Source organism: Emydura macquarii, unplaced genomic scaffold, assembly GCF_026122565.2.
Source record: "Emydura macquarii macquarii isolate MOO-44397 ecotype Brisbane River unplaced genomic scaffold, CSIRO-AGI_Emac_v2 contig_1644, whole genome shotgun sequence".
Taxonomy (NCBI): Eukaryota; Metazoa; Chordata; order Testudines; family Chelidae; genus Emydura; species Emydura macquarii.
Genome location: NW_027131781.1, coordinates 20,746,768 through 20,769,562, shown reverse-complemented (window position 1 = coordinate 20,769,562; position 22,795 = coordinate 20,746,768). Strand labels below are relative to the sequence as shown.

At 40.1% G+C, this 22,795-nt stretch overlaps 1 protein-coding gene across 1 annotated transcript in view; it reads left to right on the top strand.

The window, feature by feature from the left end:
* The window catches only part of LOC137158186 (guanine nucleotide-binding protein subunit beta-5), a 93,550-nt gene extending 71,127 nt beyond the window's left edge, over positions 1 to 22,423 (top strand). Inside the window, exons 3-12 of the mRNA XM_067555849.1 lie at positions 1,088 to 1,224; positions 3,435 to 3,476; positions 4,639 to 4,715; positions 6,208 to 6,340; positions 10,272 to 10,415; positions 14,978 to 15,069; positions 15,191 to 15,239; positions 18,163 to 18,259; positions 19,549 to 19,715; positions 20,139 to 22,423. Of these exons, the coding sequence (XP_067411950.1) occupies positions 1,088 to 1,224; positions 3,435 to 3,476; positions 4,639 to 4,715; positions 6,208 to 6,340; positions 10,272 to 10,415; positions 14,978 to 15,069; positions 15,191 to 15,239; positions 18,163 to 18,259; positions 19,549 to 19,715; positions 20,139 to 20,150 (950 nt within the window). The 3' untranslated portion in view covers positions 20,151 to 22,423. The remainder of the gene's footprint in view (positions 1 to 1,087; positions 1,225 to 3,434; positions 3,477 to 4,638; positions 4,716 to 6,207; positions 6,341 to 10,271; positions 10,416 to 14,977; positions 15,070 to 15,190; positions 15,240 to 18,162; positions 18,260 to 19,548; positions 19,716 to 20,138) is intronic.
* The last annotated feature ends 372 nt before the right edge of the window (positions 22,424 to 22,795 follow it).

The following is a 22,795-nucleotide window of genomic DNA, read 5'->3' as shown; positions in this document are numbered from 1 at the left end:
CCTTGGTCCTGTGTGAAAGGAGGCAGCATGTCCCTGCTGAGCCCTTCATAGAATGAACATCATCGGGTCAGAAACAAATTAGTGTCCTCAGCTGATACCTTCCCCCCAAACACACTGACAGCCCCAGCATGAGGCTTTAGGGGTGCAAGATAGCAAACTGGCACAGTTCAAAGCCATAGGGTGGATTTCACACTGAGGTGCCTTTGCACATTCATTGTTACAACCATGTCCTGTTGGAAATCTAAGCTAATTTATAGAAACAGCCGCTGGAAGCCCCGCTAATAAATAACTTAAAACATCGTGAGAACTCCAGCTGGAGGATTTTACTTAGGATTCTCCAGAATGAATAGAAACTGTTTCACAGAGTCTGAGAAATAAACACTTGCTATTATCCCGACACCAGCCAAGTGAAGTGCAAAGGCTTTGTTACGCTGACGCAGGTTAACGTCAAAAGATATGATGCTAGTACAAAAACTGCTCAGCCACTCAACTCATGCAGACTTCCCATGGGTGCCAGTGGGGATTCAGAGTTCAGATCAAACCTCTTAACTGACTGAAGTCCAATGCCTATATCACCTTTGGGTCAGAGCTGCCACATTAAAATGTCCTCCCATTGCTGGGACTGAAGTTATGGGTGGGGGGAAGATTGTTATAACAGTAAAGGCACTTTCTGAGGACTTTAGAGCCACACCAATCATTTGAGACAAAACACTGCACTAAAAAGTGATCTCTCTAAAATCCTATGACATTGCATATAATTTATTCAAACTTTAAAAAATTCTAAACAAATGTAAAAAGTCCTAAATAATGTAGGTGAATTTTTGTAAAATAAACATACACACAACCCCCTCCCTCCAAACAAACAGAAGCTGGTATAGCAGATGGTTTGATTAGATGGTGTTCTCTAAGGTCTCTTCTATTGTACTAGCTGTGCTTCAGTGAAGAACACAGTGGTGCTTAGATGTGCTGTGCTTCCTGGAATTACTCATGTGAGTAAAGTTACTCATGGGCATACGTTATTTGCAGGACCAGGGCTTTAATATGGAGCAAACATTTGGTGACTCTCTTTATGGTTCATTCTCTACAGTTCATCAGGTGGCGGAACGTGTGGAGGCACTAGGTCAGTTTGTGATGAAGACCAGGAGAACTCTGAAAGGCCATGGTAATAAAGTCCTCTGCATGGACTGGTGCAAAGATAAAAGACGAATTGTGAGCTCTTCCCAGGTGAGGAAATGTGTAGGAGCTATTCAAAGTCAGTGATAGTCCTGCACAATTCTGATAGCTACACTTAGTAGCATTAATTGGAAATGAAATCTATATTTAGTCTCCATGCTTTCATGATGCCTAAAGCATTCCGTTGGCAATGTATTTGTTCAGAGAAAACAAACCAAACTACTGAATAAAGAATATAATTCTGGTAAGCATCACCACACCTATCCATTTTTAATACAAAATTTTTCCAGTGTTCAGAGTACTTTAGCGCACATACAGTATTACAGCAAGCTGGTTTGGAATCTAGATGCACCTTGTTTACGTATTCTTTATAGACTCTCAGTGTGCAGCACTTCATTCCATCATTTGAATTAACGTATGAAGGGAAAGAATTGGGATGGGAGATCTGAAAACATTCTGATTCTACTAGAAAGGTGTCAATGTGATCTGTGAACATGAAATCCTTTCTGTGGTTGGGAAGATTGATGTGACCTTTTAAAAAAAAAAAACACCCTCAGCCGCCGGCTAGAACTATTACAAATATTTAGACATTTTGAGAAACAGTCCTTGAGTCTGTCTGAGATCAGTCTTATGTCACAGTGTTGTACAGGGAATGGGGGAGGTATTGAGATAGAAGCCTTTCACTTCTAGGTCATTGGTTCACATTCAACCCAAAATGGTCATGGCTGGAACTTGTTACATCTGACAGCTTTTCTTTGGCCTCTGTGAAATGAGTTGCTGGTCTCAGTCTAGTGCCTATGGGATAGAATAGGATATGTACATCACAAACCACTATGAGAGTTACTGCTGTCTGGCACCATTCTTGGTGGTCTCAGCCAGGAGACCAAAGATTGAATATTTAGTAAGCTATTTTTTGAAGTGGTAAAGTATCAGTGTATATAGTCTGAAAGCAAAAGAGAGAGGCTTCGTTCCACCTTAAAATGTATGTTCTGAAAAAAACACAACTGATTCACAGTGATTCTGTGAACCAATCTACGTCTCAGGTATTAGCAATGCAGGCAAGTGAGGATTGTTTTCCATTTGATGGAACTTAGATCATTTCATTTTCCATTTTTTTTAAACTTCTATTTTACAAAATGAATGAGTCCAGGGACAATAACAATAGCTGATTGCAAACAAACAAACAATTCACTCTTACCATACTGGAATGTTAAAGGATATTATGCCAGCCAAAGGTAACTGGCATCAACATACCAACAAGGCACTATTGATTGTATGTTCATTCTTGTTAGTAAGTTACTGAAGTGGGCAACTAAAGGTTAAGTAAAGAGTAGTGGTAGGAAAAAAAAGAGGGGAGCAGAGGAAGGGTGGAATGGGAAAAGCTGATAAACAGAGTGATGTGAAGTGGAGATGTAGCTAAGAGGATAATTATGAGCTAGGATAAGTTTGTTTAGGAGAAAAGAGGGAATAAAAATTCATCCAGGTTGTTGTTTCTTATGGAGATCACCATCTCCTCAAGAGTTGAGGACCGCTCCTTCCATTCACTTAAAGGCTACATCTGCCATGTGAGCTAGGATATGATTCCCCTGCTCATGTACATGTGCTCATGCTAGCGCTTATCAAGCTAGCACGAGTATATGTAGCAATGTGGCTGTGGAGGCATGGCTGAGCTGTGTTGAGTACCCATCAGTTCCAGGCAGGTTTGTCCTGGGAATGGGTATGCCATTCCGCTGCTATCACTGCTCGTGCTACCACATTTATGCTACTATTTATGCTTACACTAGCTCTCATTGAGCTAGTTCGAGTCGGTGTATGCGAGCAAGGGGATCACACTCCTCGCTCATAGTGCAGACATAGCCAAAGAGGGAGGGTCTTGCTCTTTCTTTGGGCTAAGGAAAGGTCTTTAAAAGACCTTTAAAAGTCAGGTGTGCTAAGACTGATTTTTCAGAGGCACTCTGGAACAAAGGGTGTCTATCTCTGCATAGGGCTTTTAGACTCCATTGGGCTATCAGTAGGAGGGGGATGTTGCAGTGTCATTTTGCATTTACAGAAATAATTAGCCTAATTAAGGGCTGTCACTGATTCATAGCACACTTTGCTATTGCTAATAGCAATGTTGTAAAGGTGGCGACATATTTCCTGGGGGAAACGGCATGTGGGACGGAAGTTAACAGCAGTGCTTTGCCCAGCTCTTTGAAATGTGGGCGTGAAAGTATACTTCAAAGTCCCCAATGTCTCTCTTCATTGTGTGTTGACTTTAGGATGGGAAGGTGATAGTGTGGGATTCCTTCACTACCAACAAGGTAAGTGGACTTCTGCAGTTTCTGTATATAAAGCCAAATTATGGCTGCACTGCATGGATGTGCTAGAGGTTGGAGTGGAAACCCTTCCCTCTCTACCTTCCTCAGTGCACAAGAGCTCATGGCACTGCTGCCTGGGCAGTAAATGCTTGGCAGTGTAAGCTTCCAACAACCTGCTCTCTAGCTGGAGCATGAGCGTGTCACAACTCTGGGCCCTGTGAAGTGCAGGCTACACCTGTAGAATATCTGTAGCGAGTGCCATGAGTAAGCACGTGCCCTGGCACATTTTGACTCCTTGTGGTTTTTTCCTGGCTTATTTAGCCATAATGTCCCCAGATGTCCCGCATGAAAGACACTGCTCCCTCTCCAGCCCCATCCCCAGTGTGGCTCAGGTCTGCATAGCCTTAGCAGAAGCTATGGCTAATAAAGAGTATCATTGGCATTATAAAAAACAGGCCACTGTAACTTCCTTTGAAAAAATGTTGCAATGACATTCCAAAATGTGAAGAGTTTTACACGATTGTCCTGGAGTAATTCACAACCAGTCACAAATTTTGACTAGCTTTGTGTTGGATAATAAGACTAGAGGTACCAAGAAATGCGTAACTTGGCAAATGTGGCTCAGTTCTCATCCTCACAGTCCTGTTGGTTTCACAGTGTAAGATGATCTTGAATTAAAGCGGGATCCTGCGCTATTCAGGTTTAGGGGCAAAAATCTATTAAAAATGGGCATAATCTCTGATCTTTTGTCTGTTTCAGTGGCATGCTGAGGGGTGGATGGGGGGCGGGGAGGGGCACCGGGCCGGCCCTTCACCATGCGCAGGAGGCAGGGGGCACAGGAGGCTCTGAGGGTCACAGAGCCTCCTGTGCCCCCCACTCTCTGTGAAGGGCCAGCCTGGAGCGCACTTACCCACCACTCCAGCCCGGCACCGGCTCCATTGGGGCGGCCTTACCCCCCGTTTTGGGGGGGATAGGGAGCCGGGCTGGCCCTTCACGATGCGTGGGAGACCCTCGGTATGCCACTGGTCTATTTTCATTAAATACAATGAGGAGTCATGACAGCATTTGAGCAGTTTTGGCCTCTGGTTATTTTAACACTAATTAGGGACGTGATAATGCACTCAGAAGTTGATTCCTGAGATGTAAGGAGCATATTATGTTTCAGGAACATGCAGTGACTATGCCATGTACCTGGGTGATGGCATGTGCATATGCCCCATCTGGATGTGCCATTGCTTGTGGGTAAGTAGAAGTTCTTGCAGCTTCTTAAACTAGATGATCTGTAACTTTCTGTGTCTCAAGTAAATGTAACTTATGGAGCTGCAGGGAAGTTTTAAAACGTTGGTGTCTTGTTTATTTTTGTTCTTTTCTTCAAGAATGCTTTAGAAAACAATTTGGAATCCTCGGGAAAAGACCTGATATTTAGTAATTCTAGCAGAAAAAAGCAACTATCCAAATTAATCTGTATATGTGGCTACCTTTACCCATCACTGGAATTGATTCACCGCTTAATAAATAGTGAGAGTGGTATCATTTGGATGATGTAGACATTTAGGAGAGTATTGCATCTAGTGGGCCTGATCCTGTCCCACACTGGTTCACATGGATGTTACTCCATTGACTTCAGTGGAGTTACTTCTGATTTGTACCAGCATGAGAGAAGATATGGACCCAAAGTAGGGCCTGATCCAAAACTCCTTGGAATGAATGACATCAGTTGACATCAGTGGATATTGGATTGGGTCTCTGACGAATCACACTCATACCGCATATTGAACCAGATGCATATTGCTTGTTTTGATAACCACTGTTCATATGGAGCAGATATCTCTCGCTATGCTTCAAACTTCTGCAAATATTTTAGGACCACATATTGTCCTTGGTCTATATATGTAACCTTCAAGTTTGAAGCACAGACAGCTAAAGAAATCTGCTCCGTATGAATAAAGTCACATAGTAATCAAAACATGCAGTATGGGCCTGATCCAATATGCAGTATGGTGGCAAAGGGAGTTTCATAGTATGTGCAGATCAAGGGCGTGTAGGGCCATAAAACTGTTTTAAGTTATGTGCAAATTTAGTACACAAAGAAATTATGCTTTTGTCATTTCATAATTAGATCATGGAACCTCAAATGTTAAATACTTATTCCAAAGAATTATTTTTCAGCAACACAGTCAATATTTCCACTGCCTCTTTTCAAGTTCTTTTGAAAGCATGGTCTTCAAGCCATCAGTTGCTATAGCATCTTTTCCATAGAAGATGTGCCAAATTCAGTAAGTTAGATAAATGGTAATATCCTGAAAGTAATATTAAAAACATGCGTAATTCAATAGAAAATGGCAATTGGACTTTATTCACAATATTAACTGCAAGGTTAATATTGTATCACTTGTCAGTTGATGCTGGATGGACTGTGGTTCAATAAAGAGCAGTTTATTAATTAAATGCAGGTAAGAAATACTAAGGACTAGGACCTCAGTCCCACTTCCAGCTGTTCAAGCAGTGCAAAATAGCCTATAAAGTTGCCATAAAGAAGTAGCTGAAGATTCCCTTGGCATATAGGTATCCCTATGGGAATCCTGGGTGGTGAAATATAATAGAAATCTACATTTGTAAGGATTTGGCATTGCAGAATTTTTAGTATGTTTCACCCTTAAGTTTGTTTCTCATCCCACTTTCTCTTGTCATTAATGTTTTAACTGTTCCCTGTGTTTTTAATTCTTAACTCTAGTGGCCTGGACAATAAGTGCTCTGTGTATCCACTGACATTTGATAAAAATGAAAATATGGCTGCGAAGAAGAAATCTGTTGCAATGCACACAAACTACCTGTCTGCCTGCAGCTTCACTAACTCAGACATGCAGGTAAATACATTCAGGTACATGTTGCTTATTGGGTATAACATATAACCATGAGCTGGATTTATACTTGCTGGTGCAACGATGTGCAAAGTACCTTACTTTACACCAGTGATGGGCACTGTGCCCAGTGGGGTATTCACATTCTGTGCAAGGCAGTGGTGCCTGCTAAGGAGGACATCTTCCATCTCTGCTAGAAGCTCCATATAGGAGCTCATACTGACTGAGGCTGTAAGCAAGATATGCTGAATCAGTACATCTGGCTTCCATTGGCATACCTCCTGTTTGGCATGGGCTGTCCACTTTTGGGCTAGCTGATGGCAGGGAGCTTGCTGTTGTTCTGTGCAATTTCCACTGCCAAGGTCCTGTTCTGGCTTGTGCTTTCATGAGCTGAAACTAAAGAGTAACCCTGGAAATGTCAATATGTACAAATACAGTTTTGTGCAGAGCACTGTTCAGTTAGGGCTAGGTCATGTCCACAGTACCCCACGTGGTGGGGGAATATTTCCTTTTCCTGCTTAATTCTGGACACCCAGGCCACTTTGCTGTTGTATTTGTTGTGCTGTCCTTATTATTTGTATTACAGTGGACATAGGAGCCCACGATCAGAGCCCCTTTTGCTGGGCACCATATATACTCGTAGTAAGAGTCAGTCCTTGTCCCAAAAACTAGCTAGACAAAGGGTGGGAGAAAGGAAATACTATTATCCCCATTTTACATGGGGCGAGCTGAAACACAGCGAGCCCAAGTAACTTGCTTAAGGTCACACAGGTAGTCTGTGGCAAAGCGGGGAACAAAATACATATCTTCTGTGTGCCAGTCTGGTGCCTTAGTCACAAGACCATCCTTCCTCTTTATTAAATAAAAACTCAGCTCCTGCAAGATCATGAGAGTATAAGGGCATGAAAGAACCAAAAAGAGTAATCTGTCCCATTCTGGTTTTAGAATTTAATGGAGGTTCTGCTCATTACATTGTTGCAGCAAAATAAAAGGGAGTATTTTCATTGTTCTGCAGGCTCTGAAGTCTGGAAGGAAAGGGTATGCTCGTTTCCTTAGCTCCAGATATTTACAGCTCTTCTTAAGGAAATATCAGCTATGATTGCTTCTATTTCAGGACATGAGCTACCCAAGAGTGAGCTGTTATTTGCCATTCTGTGGTTTCAGTAATGAATCTGAGATGCTGATTCAAGTCTATTGCCATGGAAACAGAATAAAGTCAAGGATCTACCCAGAGTGCTCTAAGCACACTTAATTGTGGCCTTACAGTGCAGGCGCCCAGTATAATTAGGGCAGAGTAAACATGAAGTCTAAATTAGGTGGAATGTTATTTGTGAAATACAAAAATAGTATTTTGCTTTTCTGGTTATACATATTTGAACCATGGCTTTTTATTTTTGTAGGTTTTAGTGTTGTCTCTTCATAATCAAGGAGAGAAAACAGTTGAGTTTATATTCATGTAGAGTAAAATACACAGATATTATACTGAATAAATTCCTATTTATTATTTTTGTAGCACCAGCCATGCACTTAGGTGCTTTAGATAGGCAGCTATGGAGGAGCCCTGACCCGAAGAGCTTACAGTCTAGCTATTCAAAGGTATTGTGTAGGGGATCAATAGGTGTTTATGTTTTGAGTGCTATTTTATAATGCCAAGTGCTATAATTCAAAATATAACAGTGAAACAAAGAGTGAGATCAGAAAATCCAGCCCAACCTGGCCGCACAGCCCTCCTTCGAGAAGCTGTATGTGGAGGACAGTAGAGAAATGTCATTCTCCATTTCTGGTGTTATGGCCCTGGGATAAAATTATCTTTAAAACAATGAGGCTATGGTGTAAAATGTGCATAAACAGTGCAGAGCTTTTCTTAGCACTACTTTTTGGTTAAACATTAGGCATTTGGATGCACTGAGCAGCTCCTTTCCTCCTGGGACACATCGACAATGGACTTAATCCCAGCCATGGAATAACCCCAGACATGACTTATGTTAATAACAGGGAAGTACGCTCATCACTTTGTGGGAGGCACACTACACCCTCACAAGAGCAGGCCCTCCCATGCAGCAGTGGGAAAACCATGTTATCCCACTCCAAGCTAGCTGCACATACATTAATAATAATAATACTTGGGGATCTCCAAGTATTTTACATGCAGGGAACAGACAGTCCGTGGAAGAGCTGGGAATTGAACTCAGGGATTCCTGAGTCAGTCTTTTCCTCAGACCACTGGACCTGCTCTCACCTCTTAATGACTATGAAGCATTTCTAGTACACTGCACAACCAGAGAAAGCAAAAGTTTGGAGTGTTCTGGGAGACCCAAAATATCCTAGCATTTCAGCTTTGGTTTCTGTATGGTCATAGCTAACACACTTTTATTACTGCAAGGACAGGAATTAATTTGTTTTACCCAAAAGTCTTACAAAATGCTGCATATTACCACAAGGTGGCAGATGAAGACCCTAATGAGTGTTTCCAGATCTGCTGAAAGAAGACTAAAAATGACTTTCAAAGTAGATCTTTCACTCCATTTTTTCATATAAGAATAATTTGAACTTGAGTTTATAACATTTCCAGTCTAATCATGCACATTATAACATATAATGTTGAAACTGGATCACACCCTTAAAACTTCTATCTGCCCTTCCCCTGCACATCCTCTTTTGCCGCTCATTTGGCTATCAAAATGGGAAATTCTGATATCCTGGCTGCTGACAAGGTCAACATCTCAGCCTGAAAGTTGAAATGAAATGAAAATGTAACATTCCTCATAATACAAAAATGTATCATCCTAGAAGCAAAAATTAGATTAGAGATAATTTAGGATTCTATTTTGTACCCACAATCCCAAAATTTTAGCACATCTCTGCATGTAATGAGGACAGCAGTACTCAAAACAAACTGTCCTGCAATTTTTGCAGACCTCTAAGTGCTCCTGTATCTATGGGAAGGGTAACCTGGTCTGAACTTTTGCCAAACATGATCTGTTTTTAACCCATGTGTAGCCCTGTAAATGGCTCTTCACTTACATGATTATTTTTTTCCCTTGCAGTGTGATTCATTTTGGCTTCCAACCACAGCTGAGATCCCTAGCAATTGCATTACTAAACTTTAAAAAAAAAAAAATTGGGTATGATCCATGACTCTTCCACTGCTTGCCTAGAGAAAGCCACCTTAGCAATTAAGTTGTGAACCTCATGATTCCTTGTTCTATATACAGGACAGAAACATCAGATGATATTTCAGCATACAAAATGTGTGATTATATAAGAGTGCTGATGGCCACAGGGAAGCTTTGTGCAATTGAGGGTGATCATCAGGATGAGTAGCAGCTCTTGGCAATGTTCAGTCATTACATGTCCAAATCCAGTCACACATTAATGATTTAGGACATGTGATGGACTTGCCAAACAATTGTCTGTCTAAGATCACACACAAAAGATGCCACGTTCAGATTATCTGTAATTTACAGACCTGTTGGCTCCAGACCTGGCTGTTTCAGGCAGTAAAATATGAGGAACTATAAAAGTTTATTTAAATCCACCAACTCTTCACTTAAGCCTTTTGGATTCCAGTTTAATTAATGTAGACAGGGCAGACATACCGATCTGGGGCGAAGAACTTCCTGGCAGAAATGGAAATAGCAGCAGGTCACAAGCTGGGATGCACTAGTTGGTGTCCCCGCCTCAAACACCTGAGAACAGAATTAAGCCTCTAAGTTAATATTTGATGATGTGTCTATCTCAATATTTTTGTGGGGGTTTTTCCACTCTGCACCTTCCATTTGAGAAAACTTTGCTTAGATCCTTGTTGCTCTACTGACTCAGATCTATTGCACATTAAGTTTAAATCAATTCATTGTGTTTGTGAGGCATAACGATTTCTGAGTGAGTCTGAGGCTTTTTATTTGATGTATTGTTGCCATTTTCTCACTTACTGTAGATCTTGACCGCTAGTGGAGATGGAACTTGCGCCCTCTGGGATGTTGAGAGTGGGCAGCTTCTGCAGAGCTTTCATGGGCATGGGGCTGATGTCTTGTGCCTGGATCTGGCCCCTTCTGAAACAGGAAATACGTTTGTGTCTGGGGTAAGTGAGATTTTTATTTTATGATGTAGCACCTATATAAAGAAGAAATGAAGGAAGGGAAAAGGAAGAATATGTAGGAAAATGGGAGGTTTGTGATCTTGTTAAAGAGAAGGGTGGGATATAGGGGGAGAGACCATACAGATCAAGTGAAGCAAATTAACATTCTTCTTGTGAGATCAAATCCAAACCACCAGATTGACTGTAGCTCTGCAGCTAAAGTACTTACTTAGAAAATTCCACTTTACATTAAAATAATCCAACACATGATCAAAAGCTTCCCCTGGGAAGGCAAAAGACCACGAGTTAAAGCAAACAGTAAAATTTCATAGAGCAGAAGGTGGTGTACATAGAATTCTGTCATGCTGCACAAGGCTTTTCACACTTGGCTCCTTTTCTTCACCCTGCTCACTTGCTCCTTACTTGGATTCATGTAGAGGATCATCAGGTGTGCCAGAGCTCTATTCAGTGCTCCTGGGTGGGGGGCGTAAATGATGCATATGCCACTTTTTTGATAACCACCTCCCAAGAAGCCTGGAGGTTAGCTGCGGGGGTGGTTTAGGCTCAGCCATAGGTATTAGATATGCAGGTCCAGATCTTCACCCATCAGGGATTTATACCATCTGCTTTCCCATCCCCTCAGCGTAGAGGAGTATCTGAGAATAGTGAGGATGGCCAAAGTAGGACGGAAGCACACAGTGCTTCACCTGATCCTTGACTGTTTGGTAGGGGACTGCTCTGTCCAGCTGCACAACTGAGTGGCTTTTTTGACATGTCAGGGATGCATGAAGGTGTCTGAGGGATTGTCTTCCCACACTGCTTTAACTATGGGCTGGTCTGACTGCAAAGTTAACTTAAGTTATAACTCCAGCATTGCTTCTAACTCAAGTCCTGTTCTTGCTCACAAACCCTTGACTCCAGCGTGATGGTGCTTTTCATTCAAGTTGGCTGGTCCGTTAGGGGCTACAGGTTACATGTAAAACTAGCACAATTCATCAGCTATTAATCCGAGCATTCTGCAGTGAAGATGCAGGCTGGTTCCATTTGAATGCTGCTAGTCCTCCAGTGCCTTCCCACAATTCCCTCTGTGAGTCCAGAAAAGGCAAACAGGTTCTCTCACAATTCACTGAGAAAGAATGCATATAGAGCAGTTAAACTCACTACCGTGCAGAGAACTACAGTACATGACTCCAGACATCTCAGTGCCACAAGAGAGAGAGTGCAGTCCCAGTGTGGACACAGCAGCTGAAATGTTATTTCACAGTATGGCTGCTCTCATTTGAGCTAGCCTAACTCGGAGTAATTCAAGTGTCGATAAATCAAGTTACTTCTTCAGTGAAGGAGATACCAGTGTCAAACTAATATAGGGTATAGTTAAAGTGATACAGCCCCATCATATGGGTGCAGTTATTTTGGTGTAAAGGTGCATATAACAGGATAGCTCTTCCCATAAATTTAAGGGATTAAGCTATACCCAGAAAATCAAATTCACATGGGGGCAACTGCATCCACAGTTGCAACTCAGGAAGGGTTGACCAGTTTTAACCATTGAGCTAAAAATCAGTCCCCTAAATGAAATAGTTACAACAGTACAAAAATAGTGTGTGGACCAGGTCTTAGAGTAACCTCCACTTTCTCCTGTGCCAAGTGTGCCCTTAGGACAGCTCAAGATTGAACTCTTGGTTTCAGTTCAACACCCTTTTTAATACCATTAAAAATGAATATCCTGCTTCGTTCAGAGTAATTTTTACACCATTCTTCAAAGAACCCTTCACACAGAGGAATCAGCACAAGAACGGTGTACTTAAAGGGCCATGTTGCGCATTGTTCTTGCATCCCAAATTCCTATAGATGTCAGTGAGAGTGGTGGACATGCAAGGAACACAGGGTTGGGCCCTGAATGTGGGTGGGTTTTTGAAATCCAAAATGTTCCCTTTCCAATGTATTTCTTTCTTCTGGAAAAGCATTAATTATCTGGTACTTTGGTACCAGAAGGAAAGTTCCTTCATTTAAATAATGACATCATAAGTGAAGAATTGTGATTTAATTGTACCAGGGATTTAAAAGAGAGAGGAATGGATCACGAGGAGACTGTTTCGTTTAATCAGCAATTATATCTCCTTAAAAATAAATAATGCATATACTACGGACTACTCAGGAGGAATGTACTAAGTAAGCAGTAACACACAGCACGATTGGCCTTTAATATGTTCCCCACATGCCTCTGGTGACTACAGAGACCTGAACGGAAAGGCAGATTGCCTTCCATGCTAAGTCTAGTTATTGCCCTCTCTTTGTCATGTTATTGTTTTCATAGTTCTTTAAATATGATTCCTCCCATCCCACAAAAATCTTTTGTGTTTGTTGTTGTTGCTTCTCACTGATTTGCAGATGTTTCAGTTTTTATTATTTGTATTACAGTAGTGCCTAGAGACCCTACCTGAGATCACGGCCTGATTGTGCTAGGTACTGTACACACACGTAGTAAGAAATGGTCCCTGCTTTGAAGCGCTTATTCTAAAGGTAGGCCTACGCTACAAGTGAGGGCTGTGATTTCCAGCTGGCATACACATACTTATGTCAGTTCAAGTATAAATGTAAGGATAGCCGCAGCAGCGTAGGTAGCGGTGGCACAGCTTAGCCACGCTGAATATGTACCCACAGGTTTCGGGTGGGTTTGTTTACTGCGTGGTTAAACTGTGCCACTGTTGCCTGTGTGATCGTGGCTACCGTGCTATTTATACTTGCACTAGCTGTCATCAAGCTAGTGCAAGTCTGTGTATGTGAGCTGGGGACCACCCATTAGTTTGTAGTGTAGATGTAGCCTAAGCAGGCACGACAGACAAAAGCTGGGGGACGAAACAGAAGCAGAAAGAGAGGTGAAGTGACTTGTGCAAGGTCACACAGCAGGTCAGTAGCAAAGACAAGACACCCAAGCTAGTGTCTTATCCATGAGACCATCGTGGGCCTGACCCTGGGGCATGTTGAGCAGTCTTGGAGTGGCTGGGTGATGTCAGTGGGAGTTGTGGGTATCGTCATGTTCTGCGCCTTGCACTATCAGGCCCAGTCGGAAAATTCTTGTCGCTCTTTTTCTTGCAAGTATGTTTAATATCAAACTAGCTATTAAGCAAATGGCTTCAAAGCCATGGATGGAGCTGTCCCTGATTGAGATCATGGCAATTGTTTCATTTTCCAGTTAAGTTTATTTAAAGAATGCACCATAAAATTCTAAGTATTAAGTGGTAATTTTTTATATCAAACGTGAAGTGATGAAAGAGTCAGTTAAGCAGCTTAGTGGCTTGGTGGATATTGCAGAATACAGCTACGGAAACAATGGTAGGGCACCAGAAAGTGATTTTTAGGGTTTGATGAGAAGGTAGAAGCCAGCATGAACAGCTCTGGGCTATGGCTACACAGGAGTTGATTTCCCGCCTCCTGTTGCTACACTGCATCTCCACCACTGGTAGTAACTATAGGAGTTCTGGTAGGAAATTGCCACTGGAAATTCAACTATCACCTTGTGTAATCCTCTAATTTTGACTGCCTCCATTTTTGGGCCTCTGCTATGCAAACCTCTAAGGCTTGATTATTTTGAGATGTTTGACCATTTGCAGCTCCCATTGTGGGGTGCTCGGCACCTCAGAAAATCAGGGCCTAAGGGTTTCCTAAACTAGGTGCCCAAACTTAGAAGCCACTTCTGAAAATTTGGACCCAAGTCACTTGCTGAAGGCCACATAATGAGTCGGCATTAGAGCCAAGATTAGAACTCGGGAGGATCCTGACTTTCGGCACTATCTATGTTCAACCCACCGATGCTGTCCCTATAAGAAACAGGAAACCCACTTTCTTAGCTGCTGTCGCATAGTGTAATTAAACAGTAAGTTTTGTGCTTCTTCTGATTATTAAACTAGTGTTCACAACAAGAAAACATTTCCTGGAGAAGAAAGGAAGAAAATGAGCAGGACAAATGATGAAAAAGATGGTCAGAAAAGGCAGAGTGGCTGAGTAGTTTAACTGAACTATTTTTTTGCTGTCTGTAATGCTCTGACAGCTCCTTTTACATACTCCAAGGAGAGTATTCTATTTATTGTAATGTTTCTGAAACTTTTTGAAATAAATACAACTGCAGGGTTCTTCTGTACAACCTCACTGCATGTATCTCTGCCAGACACCTAGGGTAAAGACTTAGAGGGTCTCTGACCCAGCTTCTGTGCTGCAACATTTATATCCGTAACTGAATTGCAGGAGCAAATCTGCGTTCTGGTGCTACCTCCTACCCAATTGTGGGGGCAAAACAGGTAGTAAGTGGTGCAAGTGCTCAGATTTGTACCTGCAAGTCTTTGTGTGCTCATAAAGACCTGAAAATCTTGGTGTGCTCAGGCTTTCTGAAAATATACCCTTAGTATCTGGAGCAGCTTTGCTAAAGTTTGTCCTTTTAGGAGATGTGAGGTACAGGCCCTAAGAGTTCAATTGGGATTGAAGGGATGCTTAAGTCTTAAGCAGAGGTTGATTTTACCAGTGTGAATTGGTGTGTGTATAATTGGGGTGATTATTTCTCTTTTTAGGGCTGTGACAAGAAAGCAATGGTTTGGGACATGAGGTCTGGACAGTGTATCCAGTCATTCGAAACCCACGAATCAGATATCAACAGCGTCAGGTCAGTGCATTTCTGGCAGAACACTTTTATGATATTGTAATATTAAGCTATGTATTGGTTTTATTTCTGAAATCCTACTTCATTTGACTAACATAGCATTGTACTTTTTTTCTCTGCACAGATACTACCCAAGTGGGGATGCTTTTGCCTCTGGCTCTGATGATGCCACAGTAAGTTCATTCAAGAATTTCATTTAGAAAAGTTTTGTTAAGTTTTGTTATGCCTACAAAGAATGGGCCAAATTCACAGCTGGCATGAAGTGGTTGTATTAGACACAAGTTATTAATATGTGGATATATGAAAACTCTTGTAGAATTCATAGCTGGCCTTTGGAAGGTTGTAGTTGGGAGGATTTCTGTGTGAGATCTTCCAGCTTCATACATACCTTCAGATGAACAGGGTCAATATGGGAGACTTGCAAGGAGTGGCAAAAGATTTTTAGGCAAACTCCCTCCATTAATCTACCTGTAAAATTTGCAGTCACATCTGCAATCCTCTGGTGAGGTCAAATGCACAAGAACACACGTCACAATTGTTTGTGCAAAGTAGCTTAAAGCTGCTACTTTGTGCGGGTCAGTCTATCAGCACTGTGTCAGTCTAATTTACTCTGGGTTGCAACAAACATGAGGGCATAAAAGTAAAGGCAAGGTTTAGCACTAGGCCAACCTTATTCTGGAGCACAGACTGTCCAACCTCTGAGCATTCATGTGCAGACTGGTTGATGCTATGTGTGTGTTTCCACTTCACTCAAATATGTGTTCTCCAGAGAGAAATGTATATAGGAACTAACATCAGCTTTCCCCTTTGAAAAGTGGTGAAACATGTGACAGCCCCACCATAAGGCATCAGCAAAGATAGGATATGGGCTTTTAAGCACCAAAGCACAGTTCTCTGTCACTTGACATAAAGGAATAACTCAAGTAGCATTAGTAGGCCTTTATCCTCCGTTTGGTTGTGGATTCTGACTCGAAATCTTCAGATTAAAACTGGATGCTTTTCTGGAAGATGTGTTTTAGCCACACACAAGTTAATGGGATCAATACAGGAGAAACTGGATGAAATTCTATAGCCTGGGTTATTCAGAAAGTCAAATTAAATGACTTAATGGTTCCTTCTGGCCTTCAAATCTATGAACAAGATGCTAGGAGAGGACATGGCACACTTAGTCAGCATGTTACATGTAATATACTATTATCCCATAAGGATCCAGTTCTGCAACGTGATCCTCATGGGCAGACCCCATTGAAGTCACCAGGTCTCCATATAGGTGCAAAGGTATGGCCATGTGCATTGCATTACAGAATCTGGGCTGAAATTTGGCAGACTTCAAAAGGTGATCTTCAGAAGGAATTTGGAGACATTTTCTGTTTGCTTAAGCATTACTTTTAAACTTGGGTGGGATGCAGAATCTTACAGAAGTACTCAGACAATGTAACACCTTTTGGGCCTAATCCAAACCTGATTGAACTCAATGGAAAGATTCCCATTTACTTCAGTGGGTTTGGGATCAGACTTTTTGTGCATTTCCTGGAGAAAATGCATGCTGTTCTTAAAGCCAAAAGCCTGTTATAAATTAATACATTGTAATCTCAGTTAGATCTATCTTAGCAGGCAGGTGTGTCATGCTGTGAGCATCTGAAATGTGGAGACAGTGAAACAGAGAAATTCTCCATCACTAAAATTCATATGAGAACACACTCCTTTTGCAAAAGTACCACAAACTATGGGGCAACTGTGCTTATTAATTAATTTGAGGAGTTTTTCTTTTTAACTATGTGTGAATCCCTCTGAACTGAATAGAAGAACAGAAAATTCCATCTTCATACTTTAGAGGATGAGGGTAGGTCTGTTCCTCTGACTACTGGGGTTGTTAAAATTAGAAATAGCACATTGCTGCTTTAAATTGTGAATTTTGAGAGCAGCACCATAAGATTTCTGTAACCCAAAAATAATTCTTTGGCTTTGGGATGCTGTGGAACTGACTGTCCTGATTGATGGGGTGCCATAAATGTATGTTTATATCGGCTTTTTCTCACCTGGAGCAAACCTGGCCCATTAGTCAGGATTTTCTGACAGAATTATTCATTAGCTCATAGCACCAGGAAACACTGACTTCAAATACCTTGCGGTTCATAACTAATTTGTGAATAATATAGTCTCTCCTTTGTGCACAGACTTGAATATCAGCCACTTTTCATTAGTAAGACTTAATAATAACAAACCCAGCTAGCCAGTGTTTGCTTAAACTTACCTTATTGAGGCAAGTTAGTTGAAATACTATTTCAAAAGCACACATGATTTCAGGGCTGATTAGGTGCTGTTCTACAGGCTGCTGAAATTTTTGGTCTGAATATAGAAGTTTCCATATTAAACAAGTTAAAACATACTAGCAAATAATACATAGACATGTAAAGCCAGAGGCTGCAGGGCTGATTGGAAATTTTTCAACAAAAGGGGTTTTTTGGTTGGAAAATGCTGATTCTTCTAAATTAAAAACGTTTATATGGCAATGTATTGATTGTGATTAAACTTTCTCAGGTCTAGGATGGAATCCTCTCTTTCTCTGTTCCATGAAAAACTGTGACAGGTTTTTTTTTTTTTGTCCTGATGCAAAATGAAAACAAATTCTGAAACCTCAAATTTTATTGTGAAATGTAATTCTTGTTTTCTGGCCAGCCCTAAATGGCTGTACCCACTCTCCAGTCGTAAACACATAATGAAGCAGGTGGGCAGGAAGACTATGAAAGGGCTGTATGTGGGTACTCTGAATCCAGGAACCCACAATTTCTCAATCCGTGTCAGCATGGCAGGATGATTTGAAGAATGGCCAGTGGATTGCTCAGTTTAGGCCAGTCGAGCCTTAGGTCGTTTAGGTCACCATTAGGATGTACATGACTAACCAGCCTGTGTAGTGGCCCCAGGTACTCCTCTAGCCCCTGTGCTGAAGAGCAGAAGCTGTATAGCCATTCCACATCAAACCCACAGGGTTGGACTTGCTTTCTCTTTCCTACTCACGCTTTGCATAGGGTGAGGGAGTAGCAATCGTGTCCAATCCGTAGTGATGCACATATGTTGTTTTGGCTTTAATTCTAGTGTCGATTATATGACCTTCGTGCAGATAGAGAAGTAGCAATTTATTCCAAAGAGAGCATCATTTTTGGAGCTTCTAGCGTGGATTTCTCTCTCAGTGGTGAGATTTGAATTTTGGGGGATATGTTTGTTTTTGCTGGGGGGAGGCATTTGGACTGGGATGCAGCTGAGGTTGTAATGTAATACTTTTTTCAGTTTAAATTGGGAACATTTGTTATTACAAACAATTGCTAAATTAAATATAGAAAGAAATTTTCCATCCATTAAAATATCTTCTTCCTTTGTAAAATATTTTTTAATTAAGTAACATAATTGGTTATTGTTTAATTTTAGCGACAAATAATATGTTCCTATGGGGTGAAATTCTGGCCCCACTGAAGTCAATGGGAGTTTTGCCATTAACTTCAGTGAGGGCCAGGATTTCACCTATCACGTTTAAATCCACCTTAAATACAACTAGAAAGAGAATATTGGTCCCTTCTTGTATTTAGGGTACATCTATAAATAGTTCATAAAAGGGTAATAAATGATTAATAGCTGTTATAAGCATGTAACAGACCTGAGTAATGTGATATAGATGGTTATAAGCACATTAGTAGAAGTTGCTGAAGATGGTTATAAGCCATAATTGTAAGCAAGATATTGAACTGTTGGAGTCTATAACAAGCTATAATAATTAACCATTTATTAAAACATCTGTTCATCATGTGGTAACCCTTTATAAACAATGTTATAAACATATGCAGGAATATGAACAGAAGTCTGATATTAACTATTAAAGTGCTCTAATTGCCTTCAGTCTATATCCCTCTTTTGAATTACTCATATCTGTAACAGTTGAAAGAATATTGCATGTTTTTAGTAAGTGAAATCATAGAATTTTAACACTGTTTTAAATAAGAGGGCTCAATACCATAACTTTTCAGTTGCAGAAAGATGGCCGCTGCTGGTCAACTATTACTGGAACTAATACCCATGCAGAGTCATGATATTGACATGTCAAGTGTTATCTAATTACAAAGTAAAATACATTATTTTTTTTTTATTTTCTGTAACAAAGTGGGCACCCAAAAACTGACGCTGGACTTACATGATATTGCTTTGGAGTGCATAAAGAGTGATTACACAAATTTAGAATTAACATATACACCTTTGTGTTGAAGCAGCATCCTACAGTGCTCATGGAAGCAGATGAGGGGGCCTTGTATTTAAGGCATAAGATTGAGTATCAGGAGATTTGACTTCTATTCTTGACTCTGCCTCAAACTTCTTGAACACAGCTTTTGCTTCAGCCAGCAAACTGTCCTTTCTCTCCTTTCATTAGCTGTTATTACTTAGAAGTGTTAGCGTTTAAGCCATTATTCTGTATAAATGTGATTTTCTTTGCAGGTCGTCTACTATTTGCTGGTTACAATGATTACACCATAAATGTATGGGATGTTCTGAAAGGGTCTCGTGTATCCATTCTGTTTGGACATGAAAATCGAGTTAGCACCTTACGAGTTTCACCTGATGGAACTGCGTTCTGCTCAGGATCATGGGATCACACTCTAAGAGTAAGGGATTTTTCTTTCCAAAAATACAGGGATTTCCACTGGTATATTCACTGTAGAAAATGTCAAGCGGACGGAATATGAAACCAGTTGTTTCAAAGAACTTAAAGCCCAGTAATAGCATGGCTACTGCTACACAGTAGATAAGACCTAAATGATATTTCCTCAGGTCAAGAATGTATTCACCATTAAAATGAAGTGTTAGCAGAACACTATCACTAAACAATTAAAAACTGGGAAATTCTGAAATTAGCAGTTAAAGTAACTGCTCTACCCTCAACTCTTTACCATTAACATCATTTACAAGTTCCAAAAAAAGAATTTGGCGCTCATGTAAATAAACCAGGCTTTTGTGTAAAACCAAAGTGTTTGTACGGAATATAAAATATAATTCCCTAAAGAGTTGTTCAACTTTTATCTCTACAGATCTGGGCTTAAGATGCCATGCTGTTTTCAAATGCAAATGAAGAGTGATACCTTGGGCAACAAAAAAAGGAGATTTCAATCTGCAAATGTGAAATGTCCTTTAGAAAAATGTAGCACTTCTATTGTAGTTTCCATGACTTATTGATGAGTTGAAAATCAACATACAACAAAAACTAATAACAAACTAGGACAACTTGTTAGCCAGAAATTAATTCAGTATATTAGCTGCACTATCAAGTGTTGTTACTGAAAACACAAATAAACACAACTAGACAGTAAAGGTTATCTGCTTTTAACACATAGCAAACATCAACTTGTAGTAAAATAAAATTTTTAAATTCTGTTTTTGAGACTACCTTCTTTTATTAGAAATAGTTTAGATAATTCTAAAGCTAGACTTTTCTCTGAAATCATCTGTATTATAGAATTTTGTAGTCCAGTGCACATTATGTATTTATCATTTGCAAGAACTGATTTTTTTAAAGTAAAATTGAAAAAAATGGATACATGATTTTTTCTGGGTATAGTTGATGACTTTTGAAACATTCCTTGGTAGTGCACTGAATTTTGATGTCAAAAGTTAGAAAGCAAATCAACTTTCTGATACTTCACTTTATGATGGAATTAGATGATTCAACAATGGTAATAATTAGGGGAGCAAAGAGTCTAATGTTGAAGATACCATTGTCATAAAAAGTGTATTTTCTTGTTTAAAAAAAGTCATTTCAGTCCCTCTTTTTCTTATATCCTTTTAGATTAATTTAATGATTTCATCTCTGTGATCTGAATTTAAAGAATCCAATTAAACATATAAAGATAAACTACAAAGACGAGTAGTATAATACATGGTACACATAGTCACGAGGTAATATTTTAACCAGTAGCTTCATAGAAATTTTAAATTGTATCTTGGTGAGCGACTTTTCTTTGAATTAAAGAAACACTATTTTCTAGGCACTAATAAAGATATTGATAATTAAACCTTTACAAGTCAGCCATACTCATTCTCTGATCCTGGTTCTCATTTCCACTAAAGCCACTTTTCACCATTCTATCAGTGGAAAGTGGCTTTAAAGTGGTATAAATGTAATATATTTCGATTTTAAGGCCCCTTTACAAGCTCAGACCAGCGTAAAGTGGCCTTAATGTAAATAAGGATCTGACCCTCTGAGCTGAATTCCACATTCCTTCCACTGAAAAAGCTCCCATTCAAGTTAGTAATGTTTTATCTTAGTAGGACTGTATGATCATAGCTTATATGGAGAATGTACAAAAGTGAAAATTTTGGAGAAATTGTTTAACGGCTCAATCTCGTCAGCACTTATACAGCCATACTGCTTACTCCAGTGAGTAATCCCATCAAGTCAATGGGACACCTCCTTCCACTATGCCTAGCAGTAAATGTTTGCAAGATCTGGCCCTATGGGTGAAAGTTGTCATGTAATATACAGAGGTTATGCCCATACAGATTCAATGATATATAAAGCAGATTTATCCTGATAAAGTGGGAGCATATTTAATGATGAGCTATAGGACTAGAGGACAATTGTAGCTATATTCACATACTGAAAACTATCAAGGGTGAGACTGAGACCGAGACCATCTTTGCTCAAACTGAATGGTACCTTACTGCTCAAATAGTCCCATTGAATTGAATGGAGGTACTTGAGGATTAAGGCACAAATTGTGAGTGAGAGTAGCACAGTCAGGCTCTGAAAATGCAATTAATAAGGTACGTATCTGAAAAGATGAAAGGTAAACTTTATATTCAGATTCAGCCAAGAGTAAACAATTGCCTATTGGGGTTGATAGTTCACACTAAAATATTAATAACTTCATTCAATTTAAAAAGGTGATTTTTTTTTAATTGAGCGTATAATATTATTACTAGAAACAAAGTCTCCTCATTCATGAAAACATCTATATCCATAAATTCAGAACTAATTAATTCACAGTCATTCACTTTACATGGAGAAGATCAGCCTTCACTCCCTGATGAAATAGTTCATTTGTTTTTGCTTTGGAAAAGTCAACTCCCATGCTTTGCAATATTGTGGCAAATTATCCCTGTAACAAACTGAGCGCACTATGGAAATTGTAATATGTCATCTGGAGCTCACTGTGCAATATTGAGTTACTACACTGTATACATTTGTTCAAAAGATTAATATTAATGTTTAGACAATATTTATTGGTAAGATATTTGTTTTTGAACATACTACATTGTGTTGATACTTATGAATGGCCTAAATAAAATAAAATAAATATTTTACATATTGAGAAAATGTGTATTTACAGTCATCGTGCACACTAGGTAGGTGCTTTTGATTATGCTATTGTTTCTGTTCCTTGGCACGTGCTCATGGCACCAAGGAATTTGCTCTGTGACCAAGTGCTCATTTGTCCTATAAAGAACCTGATACAGCCAGAATCTGAATCTGCTAGAAAGTATTTGTGCTCTCTGCCATGTAGGCTTAGTGCATGCTTAACTGGAAATTCAGTGGCAGTCAATGGGAGTTACGCAAGCTATGCAGAGTAGCTTGCATAAATCTTGTCAACTTCCTAACTTCCCTTTAGCGCGCCGTCTCTACTGTGCTGGGCCGACAGGAAATGCGTTCTCATCGACGCAGCACTACGCCTTTTGAGGAGGGGGTTTA